Genomic DNA, 26,444 nt, shown 5'->3' on the forward strand with positions numbered 1-26,444 from the left:
AACAGGGAGGCCCCAAATAAATAAATCTTTAAAAAAAAAAAAAAAAGGTTAGCCCTGGCAATATTTCTTCTACAGTCATTTCATGAGAGATGAAATTTAACTGTAAGCTTTTTCTTCCTGAGAACGAACTGTTACTTTCAAATTTTAGGTTATTTAGAATATCTTTGAGCCTTCGTTTCTAAGATAAGTTTTTTAAAAAAAACTGATTTTGTAGTTTATTTAGTTCATTCTTATTAGGGTGGGACTAAACGTTCTTTTGCAAACTTCTATATCCAAATGCTAGGAAGAAATTGTACTATGTTAATTTGTTTTCCTTCTCAGTCTGTAGTCATTCTTTCATTTTTGCTATTAAAAGTCACAACTCCTATCAAACAACCCGTCTACAACTTAGCTCTTGCTTGGCTCTGTAACTGTTCCATTAAATTACTTGTCAGACTTAAGGGAAATCATAACTACCTAGCTCTGAGCTGGTTAACCATCCCTGTTGATTTTCTTTAATGTTGTCCATACTTTTGATAATATTCTCTTTGTTAAACTCCTCAAAATCATGCTATTTGGAATGAATCACCTCCTTGCTGGGCTGGATCCAAGACTGATAGATGGTGTTTCTTTAAGAAAGAGATCCACCCTCTAAGGGAGATAGTAGAGACTATTATGAACAAGGCAAAGGAGAAGTTGCTGTAGATGGTGAGTTATTGTTGAAGTGGTAGAAATGTTGACATCACCCAAAATGGGAAGAGGAAGAATAAATTGCTCTGTTAATACTTTAGTAAGTATCTGGCATTTGAAGTGAAAAGCTGAGCACCAAAATATAGTTTTGGTTTTGAGGGTCATTTTCCAGACTGATTTTTTGAAAATTTCTGGGTTTATACAAAAGGTTAATGTGAAATATAAAACCTAAAAATTAATGGGGTCTTCTTAGTGTAGTGGGGTTTGGGGAGATCAGGAAAGGTTAAAAGCGAGAGCAGAGGTTTCCAAGAAAACAAACTACTTCAATCAGCTGCAATGCTTTATTTAACATATATTTAGCATTTACCATCACATAATTTACTCAGTGTGAATCATTAGGTTCTACATACATACCTGAGAATTTATCAGGGCTTTTCTTTTTTTAAATCAACTCTTTTTTTAAAAAAAAGATTTATTTATTTATTCATACAAGAACTGGGGTACAGGCCAGAGATGCGGGGGTGGGGGTGAGAGGATTTACCATAGGCAGAGTGGGGACCAGAACAGGCAGATTGACTGAAATACATTGCTGAGGGGAGCAGTGGGTGAGGCAGGAGAGGTCTGCTGTGCCATGTAGATTAGCTCCCTGGCCTGGGTAGAACTCATGCCACAGTGACTGGCAATAACTTGATAGCGCTGAGACTTTAACCCCTGCGTCACCAGGGAGGCCCTATCAAGACCTTTTCTGATAGCAAGTATGATGACATAACCAAACTGACTGACTTAGGTTTGTGCCTGGAACACAATAGGTATTCAAACACTGTTAACCTTCTAAGACTAGCTCACATTTATCGAGCCCTTATTGTGCCAGGCACTGTGCAAAAAGTGCTTGACATTCTGTAAATATCCTACTTAATAGGAAAGGGTACAAGATTCATCCCTACAGTATACAGTAAAGCGATAGTGAATGAACTGTGGTGAAGACTGTCATTTAAAAATTTTCACAGCTTTTCACATTTGTGAAGAGAAGCGTTCAGAATTTCGAATTGGAAGACAAAAATAAGCTCTTGGTTTTCTTTTGCACACATGTATTCCTAAAGTTCATCAGTATTCTGCAAATCCATGTAGGCTAATCTGTCTGGACAAGAGTCACAATTCCAGGCCACGTCCTTTACCTATTTTCTGACAGAAGCAGAGATTTTATTCTCCATTTATTATCCCACCAATTTCCTTCCTACATTTCCTTCCACCGCAAGCCCTCTTTTAAATCCTTGACATTCACTCATCTATCGCTTGCTTTCTCCTTTCAAAGAAGCCAGGTGTTCAATTTTAAAATCGCGTTCAAAATGGTGCCACGTCATCCGCCGGGGCCCAGAACAGGGGTGCTGTCATATTTTCTCGCCTGCGCGGACCTCTGCCGGCCCCGCCCTGGGCTCCTCACCTGCTCCCCTGGAAACCGCGGCGAGGCGGCCGTCACCGGCTCAGGCCTCGGGTCCCTCCCCCCGGGCCTCGGCCCCCTCCCCCTCGCCCCAGGTCCGCTCCGCCCCGCCTCTCCCGGATCCCGGCAGGCGGAGCGCATTTATTTGCATATTTCTACCTTTGTTCCCCGCCTGCGACCAATCAGCGCTCGAGGCGAGGCGGGGGCGACTGGGCGGGGCTCTCGCTCGGGCTCCCGCTGCGGCGGCCGCAGGTTCTGGAAAGCGGGTCCGAGTAGCCGCGGGCGCGCCGCGCACTGCAGCCCCAGCCCCCGGGCGTCCACCCCTTTGCGCGCGGCTGCCTCGCCTCGGCCAGGCCCCAAGGCCAGGACAAAGAGGCTGTCCCGGAGGCTCGGCTGGAGCCGAATTTACCTGCCGTTGCCGGGAACCACAGGCTCCAAAATGGTTTGCGGAGGCTTCGCGTGTTCCAAGAACTGCCTGTGCGCGCTCAACCTTCTGTACACCGTGAGTATCCCAAGCCCCTTTCTCCCCGCCGGGAGGGTTTGCACCTGCTCGGGTGCCCCTGGGCTCGCCAGCGTAGCCCGCACGCTCACTTCACCCCGATCGCCTTCCCCTCTTCCCACGCTTTTCGCGCCCCCGGCCTAGCCAGCAGTCCCGGCTGGGCACCCCGAGTCGGCGCTTGTCGCAGTCTCCCCTGGCCCGCATTGTGAAGCGCCGTCTTTCTGGCTCGCCGGTCGTCTCTCTGCCACATTGCACTACCCCGCCCCCTCACCCACCGCCTTGTTTTTCAGTCATTGTACCAGTCCTACTCACTTTAACATGCCTGTTCTTTCTGCTCTTCGCTCCTGGCTTCTGAGCACATATGGGGCGGGTTGAGAAGCCCAACGGCCTCAGGTTTGAGGACAGTTTCGTAAAATAACGTGACCTGAAATTGACAAGGTGGCCTGTGGACTAGGTATGTCCCATTTGGCGCTGCGTACTCTTGTCCCTTTAATTGAGGCCACCGAGTAGGTTCACAGGACATACGCAGCTTCCGAAGTTTGTTTCCCGCTTACATAAAGGATGTCTTTTGTTTTTTGGTCAGTGTTGCTTATACTTGATGCTTTTTCCATGTGCACCCCCTCTCACCCCCCCCCTTACCCCACCCCCTACATTCTTCCCCCAACCCCGCCCTTATCAATATCCCAACTCCGGTAAATAAGCAAGCCTCCACCCAAGTCTTGTCTTTCTCTCCCATCTAGCCTGGGCCTTTTAATTTTAACACTGCAGTCTATCTTTGTGATTTTTGAAGTGTAGTTCTGGGTGAACCAGAGGGTGGGACTGCAGGTTGCTGTGTATTGATTGCTTACCACGTCCCCCGTTTTACATACATGATTTTCATTCGTCTGACAACCATCCCAAGCCAGGAGCATTGTCAACATTTTTATACATAGGAAAACAGGTCGAAAAGGGTTTTTAATAAGTTTACATAGCTCGCAGTTGGCGAGTTAGGAGTGGAAACCAGGCTGTGGAAGCCAGATCTTTCCACAGGCTTCTCTACCAGATGGAAGAAACTTCCTCTTCTTTCATCATCCCTCCATCCTAGTCTTGCTCTCTTCTATAAATACACCTGGTGTTTTCTAGCACCCACCCTGAAAACAAACCCTGCATTAGTAGAGAGCTTGGCCATCTGTAAAAGCTTAGGTTACATTGGTTACATTAGGTTACCTTGGAATGGAGAAGCTGCCAGTGTTCACCAATAGGAGAGAAAGACTGGGTCATTTTACCACTGCTGTTCCTTTGTATGTGAGCATGATTGCAAAGATTTAAAGCAAGGCTAATAAGGTGTGCTGCCCTGACTAGTTAGTAGGAATTTTAATCGACGTGGGGAAAAAATTCTAGAATAGCTAGTACTAAAGCTTTTTGTAATTGGAGATCCATTGTCAAGTTTCAGATTAAAATCCACCATTGTCTTACCCAGAGCATGCTTATCAATACTGATTATTTATTAAGTAAACGCTGACCATTTCTCCAAGTATTTTTCTTTTATTACGTGAATGCCCTGCTTATGTCACTTTCCTCTTTTTGTATCCTGATTTCTGTCCTCCCCTTTACCCTAATGATTTAGTCACCTGTTCACAGGTTAAGTGATAACCTTATAGTGTCTGCTTACACAGAATAGAATGTCTGTTTTGTATATTATACTTGACTGAGGAGCTTATTTACATTAGTGTACTATATACTTTTGAAAGGTAAGTTATTTTTAAATCTAGTTTCATTGCTTCAAAATTTAGAATTTCTAGTTGTATTTACTGTTCATCAGCAAAACAAGGAGAAAGGTGATTTTATAGAAACATACTGTTAATTCTATTCTAAATTATTAGCCTTCAAAGCATATTCTATTAACCTTAATATCTATACAATAAAACTGAATTGGAAAGTCATAAGACTGTTAAAAAGATTAGCCCTTTTAAATACTAAAGGGTATTTCTTAAACTAGTGTCTATTATATATTGTGAGCAAGCTTAAATAAATCCAGCAGTTTTAATTAGAGGTGAATGAAAGGTAAGCATCAAGCCAGGCATTCAGTAGATACTGAAAATTTGTCACTGCTGTTACTTAGAGTCTGTACCTTGTTCCTCTCAACATTTTAAGATGAGTAATGGTAGGTGATTAGTAGTGAGATTGAGGATGAGGACTTGGGAAACATTTCTTTGTAGGTTCCAGTCCCACCTAATCACTGTCTGCTGCCTCTAAGGTATATTCAAAGTTGCTGGATTGGGTTGGAGGTCATTTCTAAAAGTGTTAGTAAAACCTGGATTGCAAATGGGAGTGGCAAGGGTAAAGGTCATGTCTTTCACTGTTGTGTTGAAGTATTTTCTTGAGGAACTTAGGACTCTGCCAGCTGAATTGTCCACCTGTGAAGTGATCTGCTAATAAGCCTGCGATTAAAGCGAAATTCATGATGAGTCCAGGATGCAGGTTGCTGAAGTAGGTTGGAAGGAATATCCCTGAAAATTGTCATGGACCTTTGATCACTGACAAAGGTGCAGTTGAGTTTTGTTTTGTTTATTGTACATTTTATTTAATAGCATCCCTTATATTGAACTTTAAGTTAGCAGAATGAATATAAACGGTTTATAGGTACACAAGGAAAAGGAAGAAGATATAGTCTCTTCATGCACCTTCATGGTGCTGTAAAAAAGTGTAACTTGTTATAGAGCTTCCTGTATTTAAAGAAATTGAAAGTTTCTTCACTCAATAAATTTTTACTGAGTACCTACTATGTGCAAGGCACTGTCCTCAATCTGGGAATATAGTAGTGAAACAAACTGAGTTTTATATACAATATGTCTTTTTTAAAAAAAAAAGATTTATTTATTTATGCATATAAGAAATGGGGTGCAAGCCATAGGTGCAGGGGTGGGGGGGTGAGAGGATTCACCAGAGACAGTAGGGAGCATAATAGGAGGATTTACTGAAATATGCTGCTGAGGGTAGTAGCAGGCAAGACAGGAGAGGTATGCTGTGCCATGTGGGTCACTTCCCTGGTTGGGGATGGAACTCATGCTGAAGTGGCTGCGGATAGCTTCATAGTGCTGGGACTTATCCCCGTGGGCCACCAGGGAGGCCCAACAATATGTCTTTGAAGTCTTTTTATTTACTGTATTTTCTATGTATGATCTCAAGAGCTTTCTTCAGTCAATAAACATGCCTATCATGTGCATTCTACATAGAACTGTGAGAAATAATAAAGGCATATAAAACAAAGGCCTGCTCTGAAGAGAGGATCTAGTTGGGATTCATGGAATAGGAAAGTAAAATATAGTATGAGGGAAGGACTAAGCTTAGATGCCATAAAATATAGTAACAGGGGAAATCTTAGTGGTTTTGAGAAGTTGGGAGGAATGAAGAAGGTATGATCAAATTGGAGAAATGTAATAGTGTGAGTCTTTTTGATACTGTTTGATATATAAATGGTATCTGCTTTGGGAAAATGGTTTTAGTACCTTATTTAAGAATAATTTTGATGAAAATGTTTTGACATATAGTGAAAAACACCTTTTTTTTAAGATTGATTTATTTATGAAAGAACTGGGGTACAGGCCAGAGGTGCGGAGAGTGGGGACATGGTGAGAGGATTCCAGACAGAGTGGGGAACAGAACAGGCAGATCTACTGAAATACACTGCTGAGGGAAACAGCTGGCGAGACATGAGAGGTCTGCTGTCTCGCTACCACCCTGGTCTGGGATCAAACATACTGCCAACAGCTTCATAGTGCTGCGACTTAACCCCTTGTGTCGCCAGGGAGGCCCAAAAAACACCTTTTAAAAAGGTGATTTGTGCCGAATTTGGGAATTATGAAATAAATGTTATACTAAAATATGTAACACTTTGAAGGTTTATAATATATCTCCTTGCGCTTCTTAAGCAGAGAAGAAAATTTTTAAGAGTTGCACTGTTGATTTATATATATTTGCATATATACCCATATAAATAGTTTTAACTAAGATTGTAACAGAAAATAACTTGTGGTCTTAAAATGAGAAGGGTAATTTCAGAAGGCTGGACTTTCTTTTTCCATATTATTCTAAAAATTTTTCAAGCTCATTTCTATTGACTTTTTTCTTTTGTTGTCTTTCTCTATGCCTTTGGTTGCTTTAGGAAAATCCCCAATGTAGCGTCACTGATTTTCAGCTATTCTAAGACACACATTTATGTACATTTTAATGTCTCAGAAATTTGGGTAGCCTTAAAGTTAGGAAAATGAAGTAAGACATACCATAATTATCAGGTTTAAAAAATTTCTATATAAGACCTCCCCGATGGCTTAGCGGTTGAAGTCTCAGTGCTGTCAAGCTATTTATTACCAGCCACTGCGGTATGAGTTTGATCCCAGTCAGGGAGCTACTGTGCATGGTGCAGCAGACCTCTCCTATCCTGCCCCCTGCTCCCTTCATCAGTGTATTTCAGCCTGTTCTGCTCCCCACTCTGTTTCTGGTGAATCCTCTCATCCTCTAAACCTCTGGCCTAGACCCCAGTTCTTGTATGCATAAATAAAAATAAAAATAAAATATATCTTTTTTAAAAAAATTTCCATATATAATGTATGAGGAGAAAATGCACTGAATTCAGGAAGGAAACTTAAATTTGAGTGCCAGCTCTACAGCTTGTTTGGGATTTAACCTTGGGTAAACAGTTTAGTTTATATGAGCTCCAATTTTTTTTTTTTTTCCCATTTGTAAGCTGGTGATGATATCTTTCATTCTTATCTCATGGAGTTGTAGTGAGGGAAAAATGAGAGGACATATGGATGTATGTCCATATGTCACAGGAAAATATATTAAGTTGTTACAGTTTTAAGGGTAAAAAGTTGAATTTTTTAAAATTTCTAAATTACAGGTCTTTGTTGGTGGCCTAAGGGTTAAGTTTCAGCACTATCACCCTGACCAAGCCCACCATGGACAAGAAGCTAACCCACATATGCCATAGCATAGCTCTCCACTCTCGCCCGCCTGTTCCTTTTAACAGTGTGTATTTCAGTAGATCGACCTGTTGTGTTCCACACTCTGTCTCACTCTGTCTCTGGTGATCAATCCTTCACGCACCACCCCTGCCCTGATACCTCTGGCCTACACCCCAGTTTTTCTATGCATAAACAAATAAATCTTTAAAAATTTTTTTTCTGAGTTACAAACCTGCATGCTATAATGAAAACATTGAGAAGCTAACACAGGCTAATACAAGTCAAGTCGGCCCTATGGAAGCCTTGTGTATTCCCTCAAAATAGTAATATTAATCCCTTCAGCTATAAGAAAAAAAATGACTGAGGTACACTAAGGATTCATTTGGAATAATTTACTGGTACATTTTTTGGGTCCTCTTATAGTCATTACAGTATTGGAAAACTATAATTTTGTTCAGTTTCAATTCCCAAATAAATGAAAAACATTAGTATCTCAACCAAAAAAAAAATACACTTATTACAATTACTTTCAAATTATTACTGCATTTACCATATTTGAAAATTGATCATCATTTTTCAAATTATTCTTGTCCGAAATATTTTAATGTGTGGTTAAGTTTATATTTCTCCCTCTGTCCTTGTTCAAACTGCTGAATGAATTTGAAATTTCTAAGTGGTTGCCAAATATTTATTTGTATTTTCAACTTTAAAATTATACACTATTTACAGGCTGATCTATATCTCCTGCTTTTGTGTCAAATGTGTTTGTAAGATTTCCCTGCTTTTCATTTAAAAACACAGTGCCATTTATACCATTTCTTGCCGAAATGAGGTTATTGCAAACTGTATCATTAAGACGCATTTACAAAAAAAAAAAACAAAACTATACAATTAATTTTGGGAAATATTGTATTTCAGCCCATATTTTAAAAGTGATTTGAACTTCTCAGTGGCATAATATTTATGGTTTTAGTGGGTTTAAATGAGGTCCTTGTGATTGGTACTAGCCCTACAGTGATAGGTGTGATATGTACATTTATTCAGGTGTGAAGCTGTCTTCAAATTTACATAGTACTGTACACTAATGATACAGCAATAAAATAAATAAATAGCTCTCTTCCTACTCTTCCCATTTTAACTGAATTCTTCCTCTGGACTATCTTGGCACTGCAAAATGAATATTCTCAACCCAGTTATTACAATGGGTAACAACTCTAGGAGAAAAAACACAAGTTCTTTGGCACTATCTACTTCTCCTGTCTATATCCCTTTACCTATTTCAGCCATAAAGGATTCCCCAGACATTTTGCCTTTGCTGGCCTTTCTGTCGTTGCTGACCCTTTGTTCTCAATCTCTAATGTCTTTCTCTGTCTTTGTAAAATTACTTAAATAAAGCCTCCTCTTTAGTAGAAAACTATTTTCTTATATTTTCACTTGGCTATTTTAGTACTTCAGTGCCATCCCAGGGTGATTCAATCAAGATTTAGAGAGAGGAGGAGGGCATGTGATTTTTTCAAAAGCTTTTTTAAAGCTTCCAAAACTAATTCTAAATTACAGTGAGGGCTGAGAGCCAGTGTTATAAGATATTCTTTTACTTTGTCTTTGCTGTCGACCATGCCAAGGCTCCATATTGTAGAGAGCTTTGTGCTCGGTTCCTTCCAACCCTCAATTGTTTTGTTGAAACTTTAGTGACAGCTTTGCATACCACCTCAATCTAGTTACTCTTGGAAAATGAAAAGTCAGGGTCCCTTAGTTTTGATTCCTTTCATGTAATTTCTTCCCAGTAGATACTATATATTATGTATTTTGTGCCTAGCTGAGTATAAAATAATCTGCTTGACACCATGGAGAACATCAAGAAGAAAAAAATAGCTAGTAGAGGCATTTCAGGCTTCTTTGTGTCATTTGAAGGATGGAAATGACACGATGAACTAAGATCTTGGCTTCAACACTAAATGTCTGGATATTTAGCAATATCTGGAATATTTATAGAATTTTCAAACTCCCACCCAGATGTTTGGTATTGTGGAAACACATGCTTGATCATCTCTGAGTTATTTTTCAGTTTTCCACATGAAGTGGAAGTTCTGGAGAGAGGCCAGTGTTCGAGGGTAATGTTTCATATGAAGCATATAGAGGGAAGATTGTCTAGGCTTTTGTTTTCTTTATGGGTTTGTGGATGCTGTATTACACTTAGGTGGTGTAGTTCTTTTAAATCTTTCTACCATTTTAAATTTCCAACTCTCCATTCCCATCACAATTTCTCTCTTTAGTGTTGGCAAAACATTTTTGAGTAATTTAAGTCCATAATTGAATCCATTTATTTTTTCCCCGAATGTGCCACCTTCCTCTTTCATCCTCATGTTCATTCACCCACCCAGGTAGAACCTTTGATGCTTAAAAAAAAAAAAAAAAAAAAAAAAAAAATGCAAGTCCTCCCTGGTGGCACAAGTGGTTAAGTCTTAGCACCACAAAGCTATCTCCAGCCACTGCAGCACAAGTTCAACCCCAGGCCAGGGAGACGACCCATATGGCGCAGCAGACCTCTCCTGTCTTGCCTGATGCTCCCCTCGGCAGTGTATTTCAGTCAGTCTGCCTGTTCTGCTCCCCACTCTGTCTCTGGTGAATCCTCTCACCACCACCCCACACCTCTGGCCTGAACCCCAGCTCTTGTATGCTTAAATAAATAAAATAAATCTTTTTTTTTTAAAGATTCATTTATTTATTTATACAGCACTGGGTACAGTCAGAAGTGCAGGAGGGCCAGAGAATTCACCAGAGCCAGAGTGGGGAACAGAATAGGCAGACCAACGAAGTACACTGCTGAGGGGAGCAGCAGGACCGCAGGAGAGGTCTGTGCGCCTTGTGGGACCCTCACCCAGTGGCCGGGGATCGAACCGGCGCTGCAGAGGCTGTGGGCAGCTTCGCAACCCGGCGCTCAACCGCTGCGCCACCGGAGAGGCCTAAAATAAATCTTTTATTAAAAAAGTAACAGTTTTAGAAATAATTCAACTCTTTCTTTACATCTTATTTTTGATATGTGGTGAATATTTCATGGAAGAATAAAAATCTTCTGTGTAGGTTATGTGCAGAAGAAGTGATCTAGAACCTCAGTAGTAGATTTCTTTCTCACAAGTATTGTATAGGTCAGGGAATAAGTATTTGCCTGTCTGAAGTATAATGCACAATATCACATGCTCTTTCATTCATAGGTATATTTTGAGTACTCTTTTGTACCAGGCAGTTAGGCAGATGCTTGTAATATCAGATCAGCCTGTGTCTTGACTGTATGGCACTTAAAGTGTAGCAGGCCCATCAAGAAAATTTAAAATAAGACTGGAGGTGGGGAGTAGTAGCTAATGAATTACCTCTAGAGGTAATCCAGGTCCTTTACATCCTGGGATTTTTCAACCTAAGAGTTTGGACTTTATCCTGAGATTAGAAACAAAAATAGCCAGATGGCAATGACCTCATCTTATGGTGTTTTAAAAACAATCATCAGGGCCTCCCCAGTGGTGCAGCAGTTGAGCGCTGGACTGTGAAGCTGCCCGCAGCCTCTGCAGCACCGGTTCGATCCCCGGCCTCCAGCAAGGGTCCCACATAGCATGCAGATCTCTTCTGCTGAGCCCACTGCTCTCCTCATCAGTGTACTTCGGTCCTTGTGCCTGTTCTGCTCCCCGCTCTGGCTCTGGTGATTTCTCTCACCCTCCCGCGCTTCTGACTGTACCCAGTGCTTGTATAAATAAATAAATAAATCTTTAAAAAATAAAAACAATCATCAAAGACCACCTATTATGAATAGGGTCCAGTTGCAGGTAATAGACACCTAGCTACTGCTGCTTGCAACAGTAAGGTTTATTATTTTCATGTAGCAAGATGTCCACAGGTGTACAATTCAAGCATGTTATCAAGGTGCCCATCTCCATCTGTCTTCCTGCCTTACCACCTTTGATCTGTGATTTTCTTCTACATGACATCTGCAACTCTGAGATTTGTTTCATGTCAGAGGGAGGGTGATGCTTTAAAATGTTTTTCCTAGTCAAGCTGTGTCTTTTTTGTTTTGCAAATTTTTTTAAAGATTTATTTATTTATGCCTGAAAGAGCTGGGGTACAGGCCAGAGGTGTGGGTGGTGAGAGGATTCACCAGAGACAGAGTGGGGAACATAACAGGTGGATTGACTGAAATACACTGGTGAGGGGAGCAGTGGGCAAGACAGGAGAGGTCTGCTGTGCTATGTAGGTTGGCTCCCTGGCTGATCGGGGGTCAAGCTCGGGTGCTGTGCTACAGTGGCTCCTTAGAGCTTCATAGTGCTGCAACTTAACCCCTTGTGCCACCAGGGAGGCCCTACAAATTTTATTGAGGTATGACTGACATACAATCAGTTGCACATGTTTAAAGTATAAATTTGTTAAGTTTGACATGTGAACCCATTACTGCATTCAGAAATACATCGAACACTCCCCAGATTTCATTATTATCTTTTGTAATTCTTTCCCACTCCACAACCCTTACTCCTAATCTATAGGCAATGACTGACTTGCTCAGCAGTAAAGTTTAGGCAGGAAATAAATTTGGTAAGCCTAGAGAGGGTGTTTGCAGAAATAAGATGGTGTAGGACATTTCTCAGACTGACCGATTCCCTCCTTGTTTTGTCCTTAGAGTAAAAAGTTTTATGGAGGACTTTTCTGCTAAATGGGAGTGCTTGTATTTTTCTAAGGCCCACTGTAAAGGTGAAGGATTTAGAGTTCATTTATTTAGGGAAGGTGGTCACAGTGGTGAAGGTGCACAGAGTCACAGAAAGTTTGCGGGTATTAAAAAATTTGTGGTACACTTGCAATATGGAATTTGGATTAACTGGAATTCTTTGTGGTTTTAGAAAGGCATAAAAGAATGTATTGCTCTGTATAATTGTAACATCCAGTCGTTGGATCATCAGGTATGACTGGATCGAGGTGCTCTGGAAAGGTTAGAACTCTCATTTCCCTACTGTCCACTTCTCAGCTCAGCTTGCCTTAGCTTAGATTCTTTCTAGGACAGATCTTTCCATGTGTATGATGACCACTGGAGGAATCAATTTTGATTGTCTTTATAGCTTGCTATGCAAAAGGGATTCTTTTTTTCTTTTAATTTGAATATCCCTGTATTACCTTATGGGACATATCGATTGACCCTGTAGGTTTATAGACCCATCCTTCGGGCCAATCACTGTGGACAACAATGAATAGAACTGAACCTTGTATTTCTGCTGCAGGTAGTGTTGGAAGGAACCCATGAAGCTGTTGTTAAGTTTTATGAGAAATGTATGTGCTGGGTTGTAAAAGCAGCATATGGCTACTATAGATGTTATTCTTCCTCTGGGTAGCAATTCATCTGATTCTTCTAATTTTAGAATTTTCTCCCAATTCCTTCATCATTTGAAAGGCTTAGTGGCTAAATACTGCAGTACCCAATTGTGCTGTATTATAAAAAATGTCGTGCAGATATATGTATTTTTTCTTTGTTATTAATGGTATTACATGTATTAATCCCCAAAGTGCATTAATACATTTGGTTTGTTTTAAACCTTTTTTTTTTTTTTTTTTTTAGTTAGAGTGATCACAAAGATAAAGACTTTATCTGGAGCATCATGATTTCTTGCTCCCCCACTCCAAGCATTTTGGTGTATGCTTGTGCTTGTATGTGAATCTAGACATATGTGACAGAATTTATGGGTTGGGTTAAAGAAAAATAAAATGCACAAAATTAATCAGCTAGCATTTGGTAGTTAACTGATAGAAAACTTGTATGAATAATGGACTTTACTGTTCTTTTGTAAAACTCATGCAGCCAGGTCTCAAACAGAGTAAGTTAAGGATACTATTCAAATGGTTAACAGAGTGGCTACAAGGCAAGAACTACAATTTCCTGTGCTTTATAACCCTGTCTCTAGTATTATATGTCAGAGTTAAATACATTGCTAGGCCCTATGCCTAGACCTACATGGGGGACATACACCAAGCAGCAAATTTGTCTCAACTCTGCGTCTGTGTCGTTGGGCGTGTCATTTTGCTTCTCTAATCACTTTTAAAGTGAAGGGATGAGATTAAGATCACTGTGCAGGTAGCTTGGTCCTGGGTGTTCTGTGAGTTTGTGGTGTCTCGTGAGTCTTGTATCACCACGTCCTTTCCACAGTGCCCTCCCCATATCTTCCCCTTTGACGGATTCTCCCCCTGTGCCCACTAGTAGTTTTGTCACCATCTCCAATTAGGATTTGCTTGGGGAAGCAATGCCCATTAGAGAGGCTCTCTTATCATCTTGCTTTGGTATGTCTTTTCCACTGTAGTCTTGTAATCTCTCTTTAAAAAATTCTTTTTATGTTTCCCACTTTTTTGTTTTAAAGAGAAAACAGGAAAGGTTGTGCTTCCTGCTCATAAAGACATTGCTATCAACCAGTTAACAGATTCATACTCAGTTTTTATCAGGTTTTTGTCTCCCAGAGGAAGGAAACTATTTGTCGTTGTTCTAAATTTACTTTCTATTACAATTGGCCTCATTAGGAAACTGTTATTATTATTGAACAAAGGATTCTTACAGTCCTTTTGCCTCCCAAGTTCTAGTGACAAAACCAGGCCTTTAAATTTTGTAGTTAGAATTAATTTTATTGGAATCAGTAATTTTTAGATCTCTAGTTTGGAAAACTTCACATAATCCTATTGTCTTTGAAATTATTAACCAATATTTCATATAGTTACCACTACTAAGAAATGAATTGTTTATCTTTAAAAGACTCCTTCTTAGTAAAAGTTAGAGGAACACTGATAATCGGATCCAGTTAGTGGCATATCACATAATATGTGGGGTAATTTTGTTCCACAGTGTTAAAAACATCAATTACATTTGCATTGTTTTCAGTTTTTTATTGAAAAATCCTGACTTACAAGTTGGGGATTTAACCAGAAAGTTGATTAACCCAAATAACTTTGTACTGTTTCACTATTGTAGTAATAAATGCAACATTTGTTTGAGATTGGACAGTTAATGTTCTCTTCCACCTTTAGGAATGACCTTTGTTACAAATTAGAATGTGTCTTTCTGTGATGAGTGTGTGTTTGTATTTGTGTGGGGGATCTTGTTTCACACATGAGATTACTCAAATGTGGTAGACCTTGACCTGACTTTCTGTTGTAAGCATGTGGGCATTCCACAAAGTGTTGCCTGCTGCCTTCAGTTGTGGGCCACCTTCATTCAATAGCCCGTCTGTTTCCTAAATGGAGCAAAGTAGAGGAAGGAATATGCACAGGACTTCAAAAGTGCAATTAATGTGAAATATTTGAGAGACAGATGAGAACATTTTGATTTAAGTAGCTGTGTTTGGAGAATGGTAGGAACAAAGACTGAAAGAGGAGTCTTGGATCAATTTAACAGAGGAAACCAAGGCAGAAGTTAGAATTGGTCCCCTAATAAGACAGATATTCAAGGAAATATTTTAGGAAATATCTGTTTGAATATATAGAAAACATTAATATATATTATAAAATATAATAGAAGCATTTCATATGCACAGAAAATAATACAGTAGGCTCTTTCGAACCCAGCAGCGTGATATCACAGCCACCAGTGTTGGGTCATGTCTAAAGGCCACTGTCCATCGCCCGTCCCAGTTTCCCCTTCAGCAGCAATCACTCTCAATTCAACAGCAATCACTCTCAGTTCAACATGTCATTTCCGGGCCTCCCTGGTGGTGCAAGGGGTAAAGCACAGCACTATGAAGCTATTCACAGCCACTGCAGCACGAGTTCAATCCCCGGCCAGGGAGCTACCCACATGCCGCAGCAGACCTCTCCTGTCTCGCCCGTGGCTCCCCTCAGCAGTGTATTTCAGTCAGTCTGCCTGTTCTGTCCCCCACTCTGTCTCTGGTGAATCCTCTCACCCTCTCCTCCTCTGGCCTGTATCCCAGTTCTTGTATGCATAAATAAATCTTTATATAAAAAAAAAAGTCATTTCCTTGCATGTTTATATATCTATGGGCTAGATATATAATTAATAGGCCAGTTTGACCTATTAATTAACCACAAAGAATGAGTAGCATTGTTTTTCAGGTTTGAAGATTTATATAAATGATGTTTTATCAATGTTTATACAGTTTCTTTCATCTTTGAAATTTATTGATTTAATAGAAGTAGATCTAAGTCACTGTATTAATACTGAGTAATTTCATCAGAGTTTATGAATTCCCTCATCATTGTGTATGAGGTTTTTAAGTTTTTACTACTATAAGAAAGCTGCAAAAAAAAAAAAATACTAAAATATGTCATATTGGGACATGGGTGTGTTTCTCTTGGTTATTGATCTAGAAGCAGAATTAATGTTTTTATAAGGTATAGACATCTTTTAAGTTTCCGCCAAATTGTTCTGTAAAGTGACTACAATGACTTATGCTCTAACTTTAATGTAAGTTCTAGATTCTCCACATACTTGGTATCATTAGGTTTCGTTTTGTTTTTTTAAAGATTTTATTTATTTATACAAGAACTGGGGTACAGGTCAGAGGCATGGGAGGGTGAGATAATTCACCAGAGACAGAGCAGGGAGCAGAACAGGCAGACAGACGACCAAAAACACTGCTGAGGGGAGCACAGGCAAGGCAGGAGAGGTCTGCTGCACCATGTGGGTTTCCCCCGGGCTGGCCAGGAGTGGAACCCACCCCACGCTGCAAAGACAGCTTCACAGCACTGTGCTCAACCTGCTGTGCCGCCCGGTAGGCCCTCATTAGGTTTAATTCTTCCCAACCCAGTGCACATGGAGACAGTATCTCCTTGTTTTTGTTTTCCTGAATTTTAGTGAGAATTAACACCTTTCATGTGTTGATTTGTCTTTTTTTTTTGTTTGTTTTTGGTGGGACCCTCGCTGGTGGCCAGGGGATGGAACTGGTGCTGCAGAGGCTGCGGGTAGCCTTGCAACCCAGTGCTCTACCCCTACACCACCAGGGGAGGCCCTGATTTGCCTTTTGAGTCTAATTCAGTGAACTGCCTCCTTACCTTTGACCACTTTTCAATGTGCTGTTTTGACCTTTTTATTGATTCGTAGGCATTATTTAATGAGTGCTCAGATTTTCTTCTAGTCCTAGGCTTATCCTTCATTTATCTGGTATTTCTCACTGTATAAAATTAAAACATTTTAACTTTGAGACAAGGTGTGGTTGGTAAGACCACAGAAACTAGGCAGACAGCCTAGGATTTTTTTTTTTTTAAAGATTTATTTACTTATGCATGCAAGAGATGGGATGTAGGCCAGAGATGCGAGGGGTGGTGAGAGAATTCACCAGACTGAGTGGGGTACAGAACAGGCAGATCTACTGAAGCACACTGCTGAGGGGAGCAGCAGGAGAGTCAGGAGAAGTCTGCCGCGCCATGTGGGTCACCTCCCTGGGCGGAGATCAAACTCATGCTGCAGTGGGTGCAGGTAACTTCATAGTGCTGTGCTTAACCTCTTGTGCTACCAGGGAGTCCCTCCCCAGCCTGGGATTCTTATTCCTGACCTATTTTTCCTTGCAAGTTACTATAGGGTAAGGTAAAAAGTATCAGGTTTTTTTGCCCTCCTGCCATTAGGATAGATGACGGAACCCTGGGGTCCTGAATGCATGCCTGATGGCGGGCACCTGGAATAGGGTGTAGACATGTGTGGATGGGATTCACCTGGGCTGAGACTGGGCTTTTAGAGGCAGCATCACAGGGATGCCAGCAGAAGCCAAGAATGAACGGAAGCCGAGAGAAGAAGAAGAGAAGCAGAGAGAACGCCAGAGAGCCCAGATAGAGGGGACTGCTAGCCTCCCGGCCCCCCAGCACCTCTGCCTGCCATGTACCTGGTAAATCTAAATAAAAGACTTGCAAAAGCCACTGAGGTCTCTGACTCCTCCTTTACCCGGTCTGCTGGATCAGAAAACCTGCTCTGTGGTCTTCCTGCCTCTACAGTTACTTAATGTCGCTGTGCACGACTTCCATTTCTGGAAAGTGGATGCACTGGTAGTACTATCTCTTGCTTAGGGTTGAGGTGAAAGTAAGGTTAATTAATAAATGTAAAACTCTGAGAATATTTACTTGCACATAATAAATGCCACTTTGTTGTTATATGTGCTTTTTGGGGTGGGTCTTGTTAAGAAATTTTCCTTTAACCACAAAGTCATTAAAATAATTTTGGTACTTTTTCCTAAGAGTTTCAGTTTTGGTTTTTATATTTTAAGATCTATAGTGTAAGGTAGGAATTAATACTATTCTTTTTCAAAATGAATATAATTGATGTTTATGGCTACTTAACTAAAATCGGCTCTTTCCCTGCTGATTTAGAATTCCTTATCTCTCCACGCCCACACTATTGCCGATTTAGATTTGTGTAAGTCATTTGGTTTTAATTACTTAGCCACTATAATAAGCGTTGTTAGGCACACTTTTGTTAGGATTATTTTTAAATTATGTTAGCTCTTTTAGTTTTATATACACAATTTTACTAAAACAAGCAAAGTCTCAAAAAGAATGGTGTAGGTTTTACAGAATGATAACAGGCAATATGGGGCAATTTGAGCTGCCATTGACAAGGGTTGATTTGCCAGTAGGAGCTTACTGGGCAAGGACAGTGCTGCTGGGCAAGGAAAAGTACAGTGGACACTGATATTTCTTCATCAATTTCCTTTTTTTAAAGATTTATTTATACATATAAGAACTGGGGTGCAGGCCAGAGGTGTAGGGGGTGAGAGGATTCACCAGAGAGTGGGGAACAGAACAGTCAGACTGACTGAAATACACTGCTGAGGGGAGCAGTGGGTGAGACAGGAGAGGTCTGTTGTGCCTTATGGGTAGCTCCCTGGCTGGGGATCGAACTTGTGCTGTAGTGGCTGAAAATAGCTTCATAGGTTGCATCTTAAAGACGTTCCATCCTCATAGTTGGGGAGAATCAATATAGTCAGAATGACTATTCTACCAAAATTGATATATGTTTAACACAATCTCATTAAAATATCAATATTTTTAAGAAATTGAAGACAAATTATTAAAACTTACATGGAATCATAGGTGTTCACTAGCAAAAGTAATCCTGAGAAAAAGAGCAAACAGAGGCATCTTGTTACCTGACTTGAACGATAGAGAAGCAATAATCAAAACAACATATGGTATTGGAGTAAGAATATGCACATGGATCAATGGAACAGAAAGGGAAGCCAAAATTCTATAAATCCACATATATATCAATACTTAATTCATGATAAAGGATTTAATGACTACAATGGGGAAAGGAAGATCTCTTTAACAAATGGTGCTGGGGAAAACTGACTACATGAAATCATGAGATTGCATCACTCTCTTACCTCCATGCACAAAAATAAATCTAAATGGATTAAAGACTTTGGTATGAGAACTTCTGTCCATTTTTTTGATGGGTTTGTTTGTTTACTTTTATGAGCTCTTTGTAGATCTTTAATATCAGTCACTTGTCAGATGTATGGTGTGCAAATATTTTCTTCCATTAAGTAGGGTGCCTTTTCATTTTGGTTACTTTCTCTTTCGCTGTACAGAAACTTTGAATCTTTCTAATGCTCTTCAGTTCTCCTCACATTTTTCACCTGAAAGTCTTATAAAATTTTGTTAGATTTAGGGCCTCCCCTGGTGGCGCAGCGGCTGCCCGCAGCCTCTGCAGTGCCAGTTCAATCCCCGGCCAATGGCGAGGGTCCCACAAAAAAAAAAAAAAGTTAGATTTATTTATGCATTCCTTATAATTTTGGTACTTACTATAAATTATATCCTAAAAAGTACATTAAAAATTTTTTGGTGCATCAATATATATTGATTTTTGCATATTGCTCTTACTCTATTACTAGCTACTTTGCTGGTTTTTACCAACTTATTTTTAAGATTTATTTTTATTTATTTAGGCATACAAGAACCGGGGTGTAGGCCAGAAGTATGGGTGGTGAGTGGATTCACCAGAGACAGAGTGGGGAGCAGAACATGTGGATCTACTGAAATACACTGCTGACGGGAGCAGCAGGCAAGACAGGACAGGTCTGCTGTCCCATGGGTATTAGCTCCATGGCTGGGGATCGGGGATCGAACTCTTGCCACAGTGGCTGGTGATAGCTTGATAGCACAAGACTTAACCCCTGCACCACCAGGGAGGCCCGGTTCTTACCAATTTTAATAATATTTGTATTCACTTGAATTTCCTGTGTAGATACTTCTCTTAATTTGTGAATAGTTAATAGCAAGTGTTTTCCCCTCACTTTTGCTCTTGTTCACTCTAACTTTATTGTCTCAGACCTTCTCCACTATTGAGGGGATGTGGGGGTAGCCAGCACCCTTGTCTTAATCTGGAATATCTAAGGAAATGTTTCTTATGTATTATTATTGAGTAGGATTTTTGGATTTGGATTTTTGGTAGGTATTCTTTATTAATTAAGGACCTCTGACAGGACATTACTCCTGTTCTTTTTCTTAAAAATTTTTGCTGAAATCCTGTCAAGATTTCTCTTTTCATCAGTCTTTATTTACCCTTCCTATTTGTTTTTCTTCTGCTGTTTTTGGATTAGCTCTGTTTATCTTTCTCAAATTTGTATTCATAAATATGATTTTGTTTATTCCATGTTGTTTGTATTTTATTTTTAAAATAAGGTTAAAAATACTAATTTTCATCTCATTCAGTTCTATTTCCTTAAGTTCCTGGGACCTCTGATAGTTCTTTTGCTGTGTGTTGTATCTCACAGTATGTCTTTTTTTTTTTTTTTTCTATGTGGTTTGTGATTTTTGATCGACCACATTTTAAGCTTTAATCTTTGGAAATGACGTGAGGGCTGGGATTTAGAAGTGTCCCTCCTGAGTCATTTTGGATTTCTTCAGTGGGTTTTCCTCTCCTAAATGCCATCATTGCTTGTTTGTGACCAGTTTTTATATGAATTGCTTGGCTTAAAGATTTCCACATGCCCGGATAGTGTACATTTAGATTCCAGACCCAAGCATTAGAGTTTCTCTTCCTTGCAGAATGCTTTTGGGAAGATACTCAAAAGTTTTGCTGTCATTCTGAATGTGGTAGGTAGTTTTTCTATAACCCCCTTAAAATACAGCTTTCTGGAAGTCCCAGCTATGCCAAGGTCTTAGTTCCACTTCCCAATTCTGCTTGGTTTAGTCCCACCCTTTTAGAGACTATTCTGACCCAGGACCTCCTGCTGCACTCTCTCTTGCACCCCCATAGCACCAGCTGTGTGCTTACAGTTCTGACTTTCAGTTGTCCCTTCCTTTTAGGCCTGTGAAATTCTCATAATTTCTCTGTGCTCAGTTTATATTTAAAATGTTACAATCTCTTTTAATGTTTGAAAGTATTTGTAGCAGTATAGATTCTATGGTAACTCAGTTACCCTATGTTCTCAGAAGCTGCTCTGTTAGACTAAGTAATATTCTTCTCCTCCCAAAGGTATATATTCTAATCCTTAGAATTTGTGAATGTGTTACCTTATATAATAAATGGGACTTTGAAGATGTGACTAAGTATCTTGAGATGGGAATCTATTTCTTGATTCCCCAGAGGAGCCCTATGTAGTCAGAAAGGCCCATATGAGGCAAGAAGGTCATACAAAGGGGAGGAGGTGTGTGGGCGGAGGAGGTGTGTGTGGGGAGGAGGCGTGTGTAGGCGAGGAGGTTAGGCGAGGAGGTCCTAGTCTGAGATTGAAGATGCTTTGTTGCTGACTTTGAAGATAGAGGAAGGGGCTAAAGGTCAAGGAATGTAGGGACTTTTAGAAGCTGGAAAGAGCAGAGATGGATTGTCCCTTAGAGTTACCAGAAAGAGTGCAGCCTTACTGACACAGATTTTAGCTTTCTTTAAGGCCCATGTTGGACTTCTGATCTTCAGAATTATGAGAGAATAAATTTGAGTTGTTTTAAGCCACTAAGCTTGTGACAGTTTGTTAAAGCCACAATAGAAAACAGATATACCCTCTTAAGTGTTTTTCAGAGTGAGGTGTCGAGGAGGAGTAGTAGTAGTAGTAGTAGACACTGCAGAGTGAGTTTGGTGAGAATTGTTCTTGATAGAGTTACATAAAAGCATTTAGTCTCTTCCTTTCCTTGGAAAACATCAAAGCAGAGATAATCATGACTATTCTAGATAATGCTTTCAGTAACAGCAAAGTGCCCAGTCTGAGAGCTGGGAATTCTAAGAAGTGATAAAGTACTTCCCCCTCCTTTTAGTTGTAGGAAGTATTTTTCAAAGGGAAAAAAAATTCAGTTCCCGTTATTAATACGCCTATAAATTGGCAGCTGAGTGAACAAATAACAACTGTCTCATTTTTTGAAAAGCTGCTGTTGTAAATAACAAATTTGGTTTTCTGGTATGGTTTTGAGAAGGATATCTGAATCCTTCAGTCTGGGTACAAGGTAGGAATTCCGTTGGTGGTAAAATGTCAAGCAGCTTTCTAAAAGTCAAATACTTGACTTATCCAAATCCAAATGTGTAAATTGTCCTGTTTTATTTTTCTAGGGCCTCAGTGACAAAGTACCAAAAACATGGTGACTTAAAAAGCAAGAGAAATTTATTTATACAGTTCTGGAAACCTAAAGATTTAAAATGTGGTGTCCATAGAGTTCCATTCACCCTGGTGGTCCTGGGGGAGAATCTTTTCCTTGTATGTTTTCTGGTAGCTGTTGGGATTCCTTGGCATTCCTTGGCTTTTGGTGGCCTTTATCTCTGTTTCTGTCTGTGCATTGCCTCTTCCTCTCCGTGTATCTCTCTAGCCTTCCTTTGACCCTATTTTTTGGTGGTTTTTTGTTTTTTTTTGTGGTGGTTTCCATTTGGCATTTTTTCCCCCCAGAATTCTGGTTATATGTACCATGCTGTCATCCAGAGCAAAGTAGTTTCTGATTAATTTTAAGATAAAATGCTTAGCAAAAAGCTCCATTATGATTATGCAAATGATCTCCTAGTGCCAACTGATTCTGACCCTGTTTTATAAGATGTTTTTATTTACATTTAGGAACCATCCAGTAATCCAGGATAAACTTCTTTTCTGAGCCTTAATTTAGTTAAATCTCTTACCATACATTCATTCTTTTGCCCTATGAGGTAATAGTCCTAGTTGCTCATTTTTTTTTTTTTAGTGTATACCTCCTCCTTTATTCCTTCGTTGCAGTCGTTGACCTGGTCTATTTATCTGAATTTTTAAAAAAATTATAGAACTATTCTCTGACACACCTTATAAAAATCTCTGATATAGCAATTATTTGTCCTCTGAAAATTTCCATTCTCTCCTCCGCTGACTTTTAGAGCAAAGGTCAGCAAACTACAGCCCAGCCCATGTGCTGCAGCTATTCCACTGCCCATTTTTGTATCACCTGCTTGCTCAGACTGGTTTTATGGTTTTATTTTAAAGATTTATTTATTTATGCATACAAGAGCTGGGGTACAGGCCAGAGGTGTGGAGAGTGAGAGGATTCACCAGAGACAGAGTTGGGAACAGAACAGGCAGACTAACTGAAATAAATACACTGCTGAAGAGAGCAGCGGGCTGAGCCAGGAGATGTCTGTTGTGCCATATGGGTAGTTCCCTGGCCGGGGATCGAACTCAGGCTGCAGTGGCTGCGAACAGCTCCATAGGTTGTGTGTTAACCTGTTGCGCCACCAGGGAGGGCCTGGTTTTATGTTTTTAAATGGATTCAAAAAAAAAAAAAAAAGGAAGAGTAGTATTTTGTTACACAGGAAGAGTATATGAACTTAAATTTTAGAATCTGTAGGTGGAACTGTATTGGAACACAGCTGTGCTCCTTTGTTTATGTATTGTCTTTTTTTTTTTTTTTTTTTAAAGATTTATTTATTTATTTATACAACCACTGGGTACAGTCAGAAGCCCAGGAGGGTGAGAGAATTCACCAGAGCCAGAGCAGGGAGCAGAACAGGCAGAAGGATCGAAGTACACTGCTGAGGGGAGCAGTGGGCGCGGCAGGAGAGGTCTGTCGTGCCATGTGGGACCCTCGCTGGCAGCCGGGGATCGAACTGGCGCTGCAGAGGCTGCGGGCAGCCCAATGCTCAACCGCTGCGCCACCAGGGGAGGCCCATGTATTTTCTTTTGTTGCTTTTGTGATATAACTGTGGTGTTGGGTAATTGTGGCAGACCATGTGACCCACAAAAGCCACATGGTTAAATATCTGGGCCTTTACAGAGAAAGTTTGATCACCTTTGTTCTAGTAGGGATATCCTATCTCTGGCTTTCAGTGTCTAGTGAACCATTTCTTGATGAATATTTCACTTGTGGTAAGAATTTCATTAATACAGTAAGAATTTGCTATGATTAAAAAAAAGGTCCTTTGAGGGGGGCGGGGGCGGGAGGGGAGGGATTGGGGTCAGAATGGGGGGGCTGCAATTGTATGGGGAATATAAAAATAAAATTTATTATTTAAAAAAAAAAGGTCCTTTGAAACTATATTGTTAGAAGACTTTTATACATCATGTTATTCATGCTTCTGATTTTCTTGGTTCTAAGACTCAAATAAACAAATGCAATAGAGTGATGATTCTGCTCCTGAATTTAATTGAATTATGAAATAGACACCAAGTACTTGAAGTTGGCAAATGTGGTGGTTAATTTTATGTGTCACCTTGCCTGGGGAGTGATACCCGGTTGTTTTATAAATGTGTTATGAAGATATTTTGTAGATGTCATTAACTCATTAACTTTTAAACTTAGTAGGCAAATTTAAGCAGAATGCCCTTCATAGTGTGGGTGGATGTTATCCAGTCAGTTAAAAACCTTTATAACAATAATGAGGTTTCCTGAGAAAAAAAGGAATCCTGCCTAAAAACTGCATTATAGAAAAAAGATGTGGTATATATGATGCAGTGAAATACTTCTTAGATGAACTCCTGCCATTTACAACATGCATGGATGAATAAGGTATTATACTTAGTAAAATAAGTCACACTGAGGAAGATCAACAATGTGTGATTTCACTCATATGTGATACATAAAGACACAAAGCAAATAAATGAACTAAATGAAACAAACTTTTAGAATGTAAGACCAATAGAAGAAGTTAGCAGAAGGGAAGCGGAGGGAGGGAGGTAGATCTATAGGGCAAGAGGGGTCCAATTGTATGGTAAAGGATAGAATTGAACTTTTAGTGGTGAATTTAATGCAGTATATACATACTATTATACAGCAGTGCTACTTCAATAAAAACAAGATGGAAATCCTGCTTGAGTTTCCAATCTACCTTGCAAAGTTTGAACTTGCTAGTCCCCACAATATTATGAACCTATTCCTTAAAATAAGCCTCTTTCTGAATATATATCCTATTGGCTCTATTTCTCTGGAGATCGCTGACTGGTTCCTGTAATCTGTAAATGTTGTAAATGTGGATCATCTTCAGTATTTGACTCCCCAGCATGGTAGGAATGCAAAGCTTAGCCTTCTCCTCCCACCCAGGCAAAGCCTGGCCCTGTGACTGGCCCTTTTTCCTTTGCACCTCCTTCAGGCTTCTGCCTTTTATACCTTGTGAAAAGAAATGTTTTATATTTGGATTCCACCAAGTCAGAAATAAGCTCACTTGTGAAGGGACAGAGGACTTTTTCTCACTCCCACATTGAAGTTGTGAGAAGATTGTGAGATGACAAAAATAAAACAGAAGCAAATGAACCTGCTGATAAGGGGCAGTTGAAAAAACCAGAACAACTAGGCGTATTTCTGGGTGGCAAAAATTGTGAGAATTTTTTTCTCTCTGCTTCTTTCCCTGAAAACAAAGGCTTTCTGTATTTCCTAACTGCAGTGGAGAACACCCTGTCCGTATTGTTCTATCATGCTAGATAGTTTCTATCATCCTCAAGTTTTGCTTCTTTATAATAAGTTTGTAAAAATACAAATAGATGTTGTATTTGGCAGATTCAGCAGTTTTACTTGTATTTCTACATGTGCAAAAATTTTATATACCAACGCATTTATAATTTGTGTCTAATAAACTTTCATGATTACATACATGAAATATTACACATGTGAGTAAAAAAAAATTGCATAGTGGTGGTTTATGTATATTTCTGAACAATGTTTATTAGACTTTAAAATGATGCTGGAAAGTATATTTTATATATTTTGAATCCCCCCAACTGGGTGTTACACTGTCAGCTTGCATCAGGAGTGATTCTGGATTGAATTGAAAATACTATTTCCTTTTTGCTCTAAGACCCCACTCCTCCCTCATATATGTGTAAGCTGTAGCATCTGTCTGTTAATTATACTGTATATCTCATGATGCATATTTGTTATTTTAAAGAAATTGTTGTAATTTTGGGTTTAATAGGTGATGGTCAATTTTGAGGCATGTGACTGCACTTGGTTTTGTTTTGTAAGTACTAAATAAAATGAAAGAATAGGAAAGAATTTCTTCTTGCTCAGAATACCATTTTCTGTAAATAGCTAAAATCTCTTAGACTCTTTTCATCTTTAAAGTTTCAATAGTGTTTCTCTCTCTGTATAAGTTCATGTTTGTACATGCACACAGAGTCATATGTATGGATTATAACATAACACTTAAAGTATGTTAAATATATATTATAAAAAATATACCAGATGTCTAATATATACTATTTAGATTCATATATTAGAAAGTAGAATTTATATATATATAAATAAATAAATAGAATAGAAAATGGCATCTCATGCAGTTCTTTGGGCAGCAATTCCGTGAGAAATTTCGGTGTTCCCATGGGCAAGTTCTGTGATAGGTTCTAGGATGCAGGCAGATAAAAAGATGGGGGTCTTAATTTCTCCAGTTGCTCTTAGTCTCCTAAGAGAGACAGGCTTGGAAACAGAAAGTGAGTGTTCCTCCTCGAACAGAGTTGTCCAGAGATGGGAGAGGTTAATTTAATTTAGGTGGAGAACGAGGAAGAGT

The 26,444-nt window shown here is 39.6% G+C and overlaps 1 protein-coding gene across 1 annotated transcript in view; it reads left to right on the forward strand.

Moving 5' to 3' along the window:
• Positions 1 to 2,372: 2,372 nt before the first annotated feature.
• The window catches only part of TSPAN13 (tetraspanin 13), a 38,765-nt gene continuing 14,693 nt past the window's right edge, over positions 2,373 to 26,444 (forward strand). The window contains exon 1 of the mRNA XM_037508473.2: positions 2,373 to 2,609. Within this exon, the coding sequence (XP_037364370.1) occupies positions 2,547 to 2,609 (63 nt within the window). The 5' untranslated portion in view covers positions 2,373 to 2,546. The remainder of the gene's footprint in view (positions 2,610 to 26,444) is intronic.

Source organism: Talpa occidentalis, unplaced genomic scaffold (genome assembly GCF_014898055.3).
Source record: "Talpa occidentalis isolate TD23 unplaced genomic scaffold, MPIMG_talOcc4v2.1, whole genome shotgun sequence".
Lineage (NCBI taxonomy): Eukaryota > Metazoa > Chordata > Mammalia > Eulipotyphla > Talpidae > Talpa > Talpa occidentalis.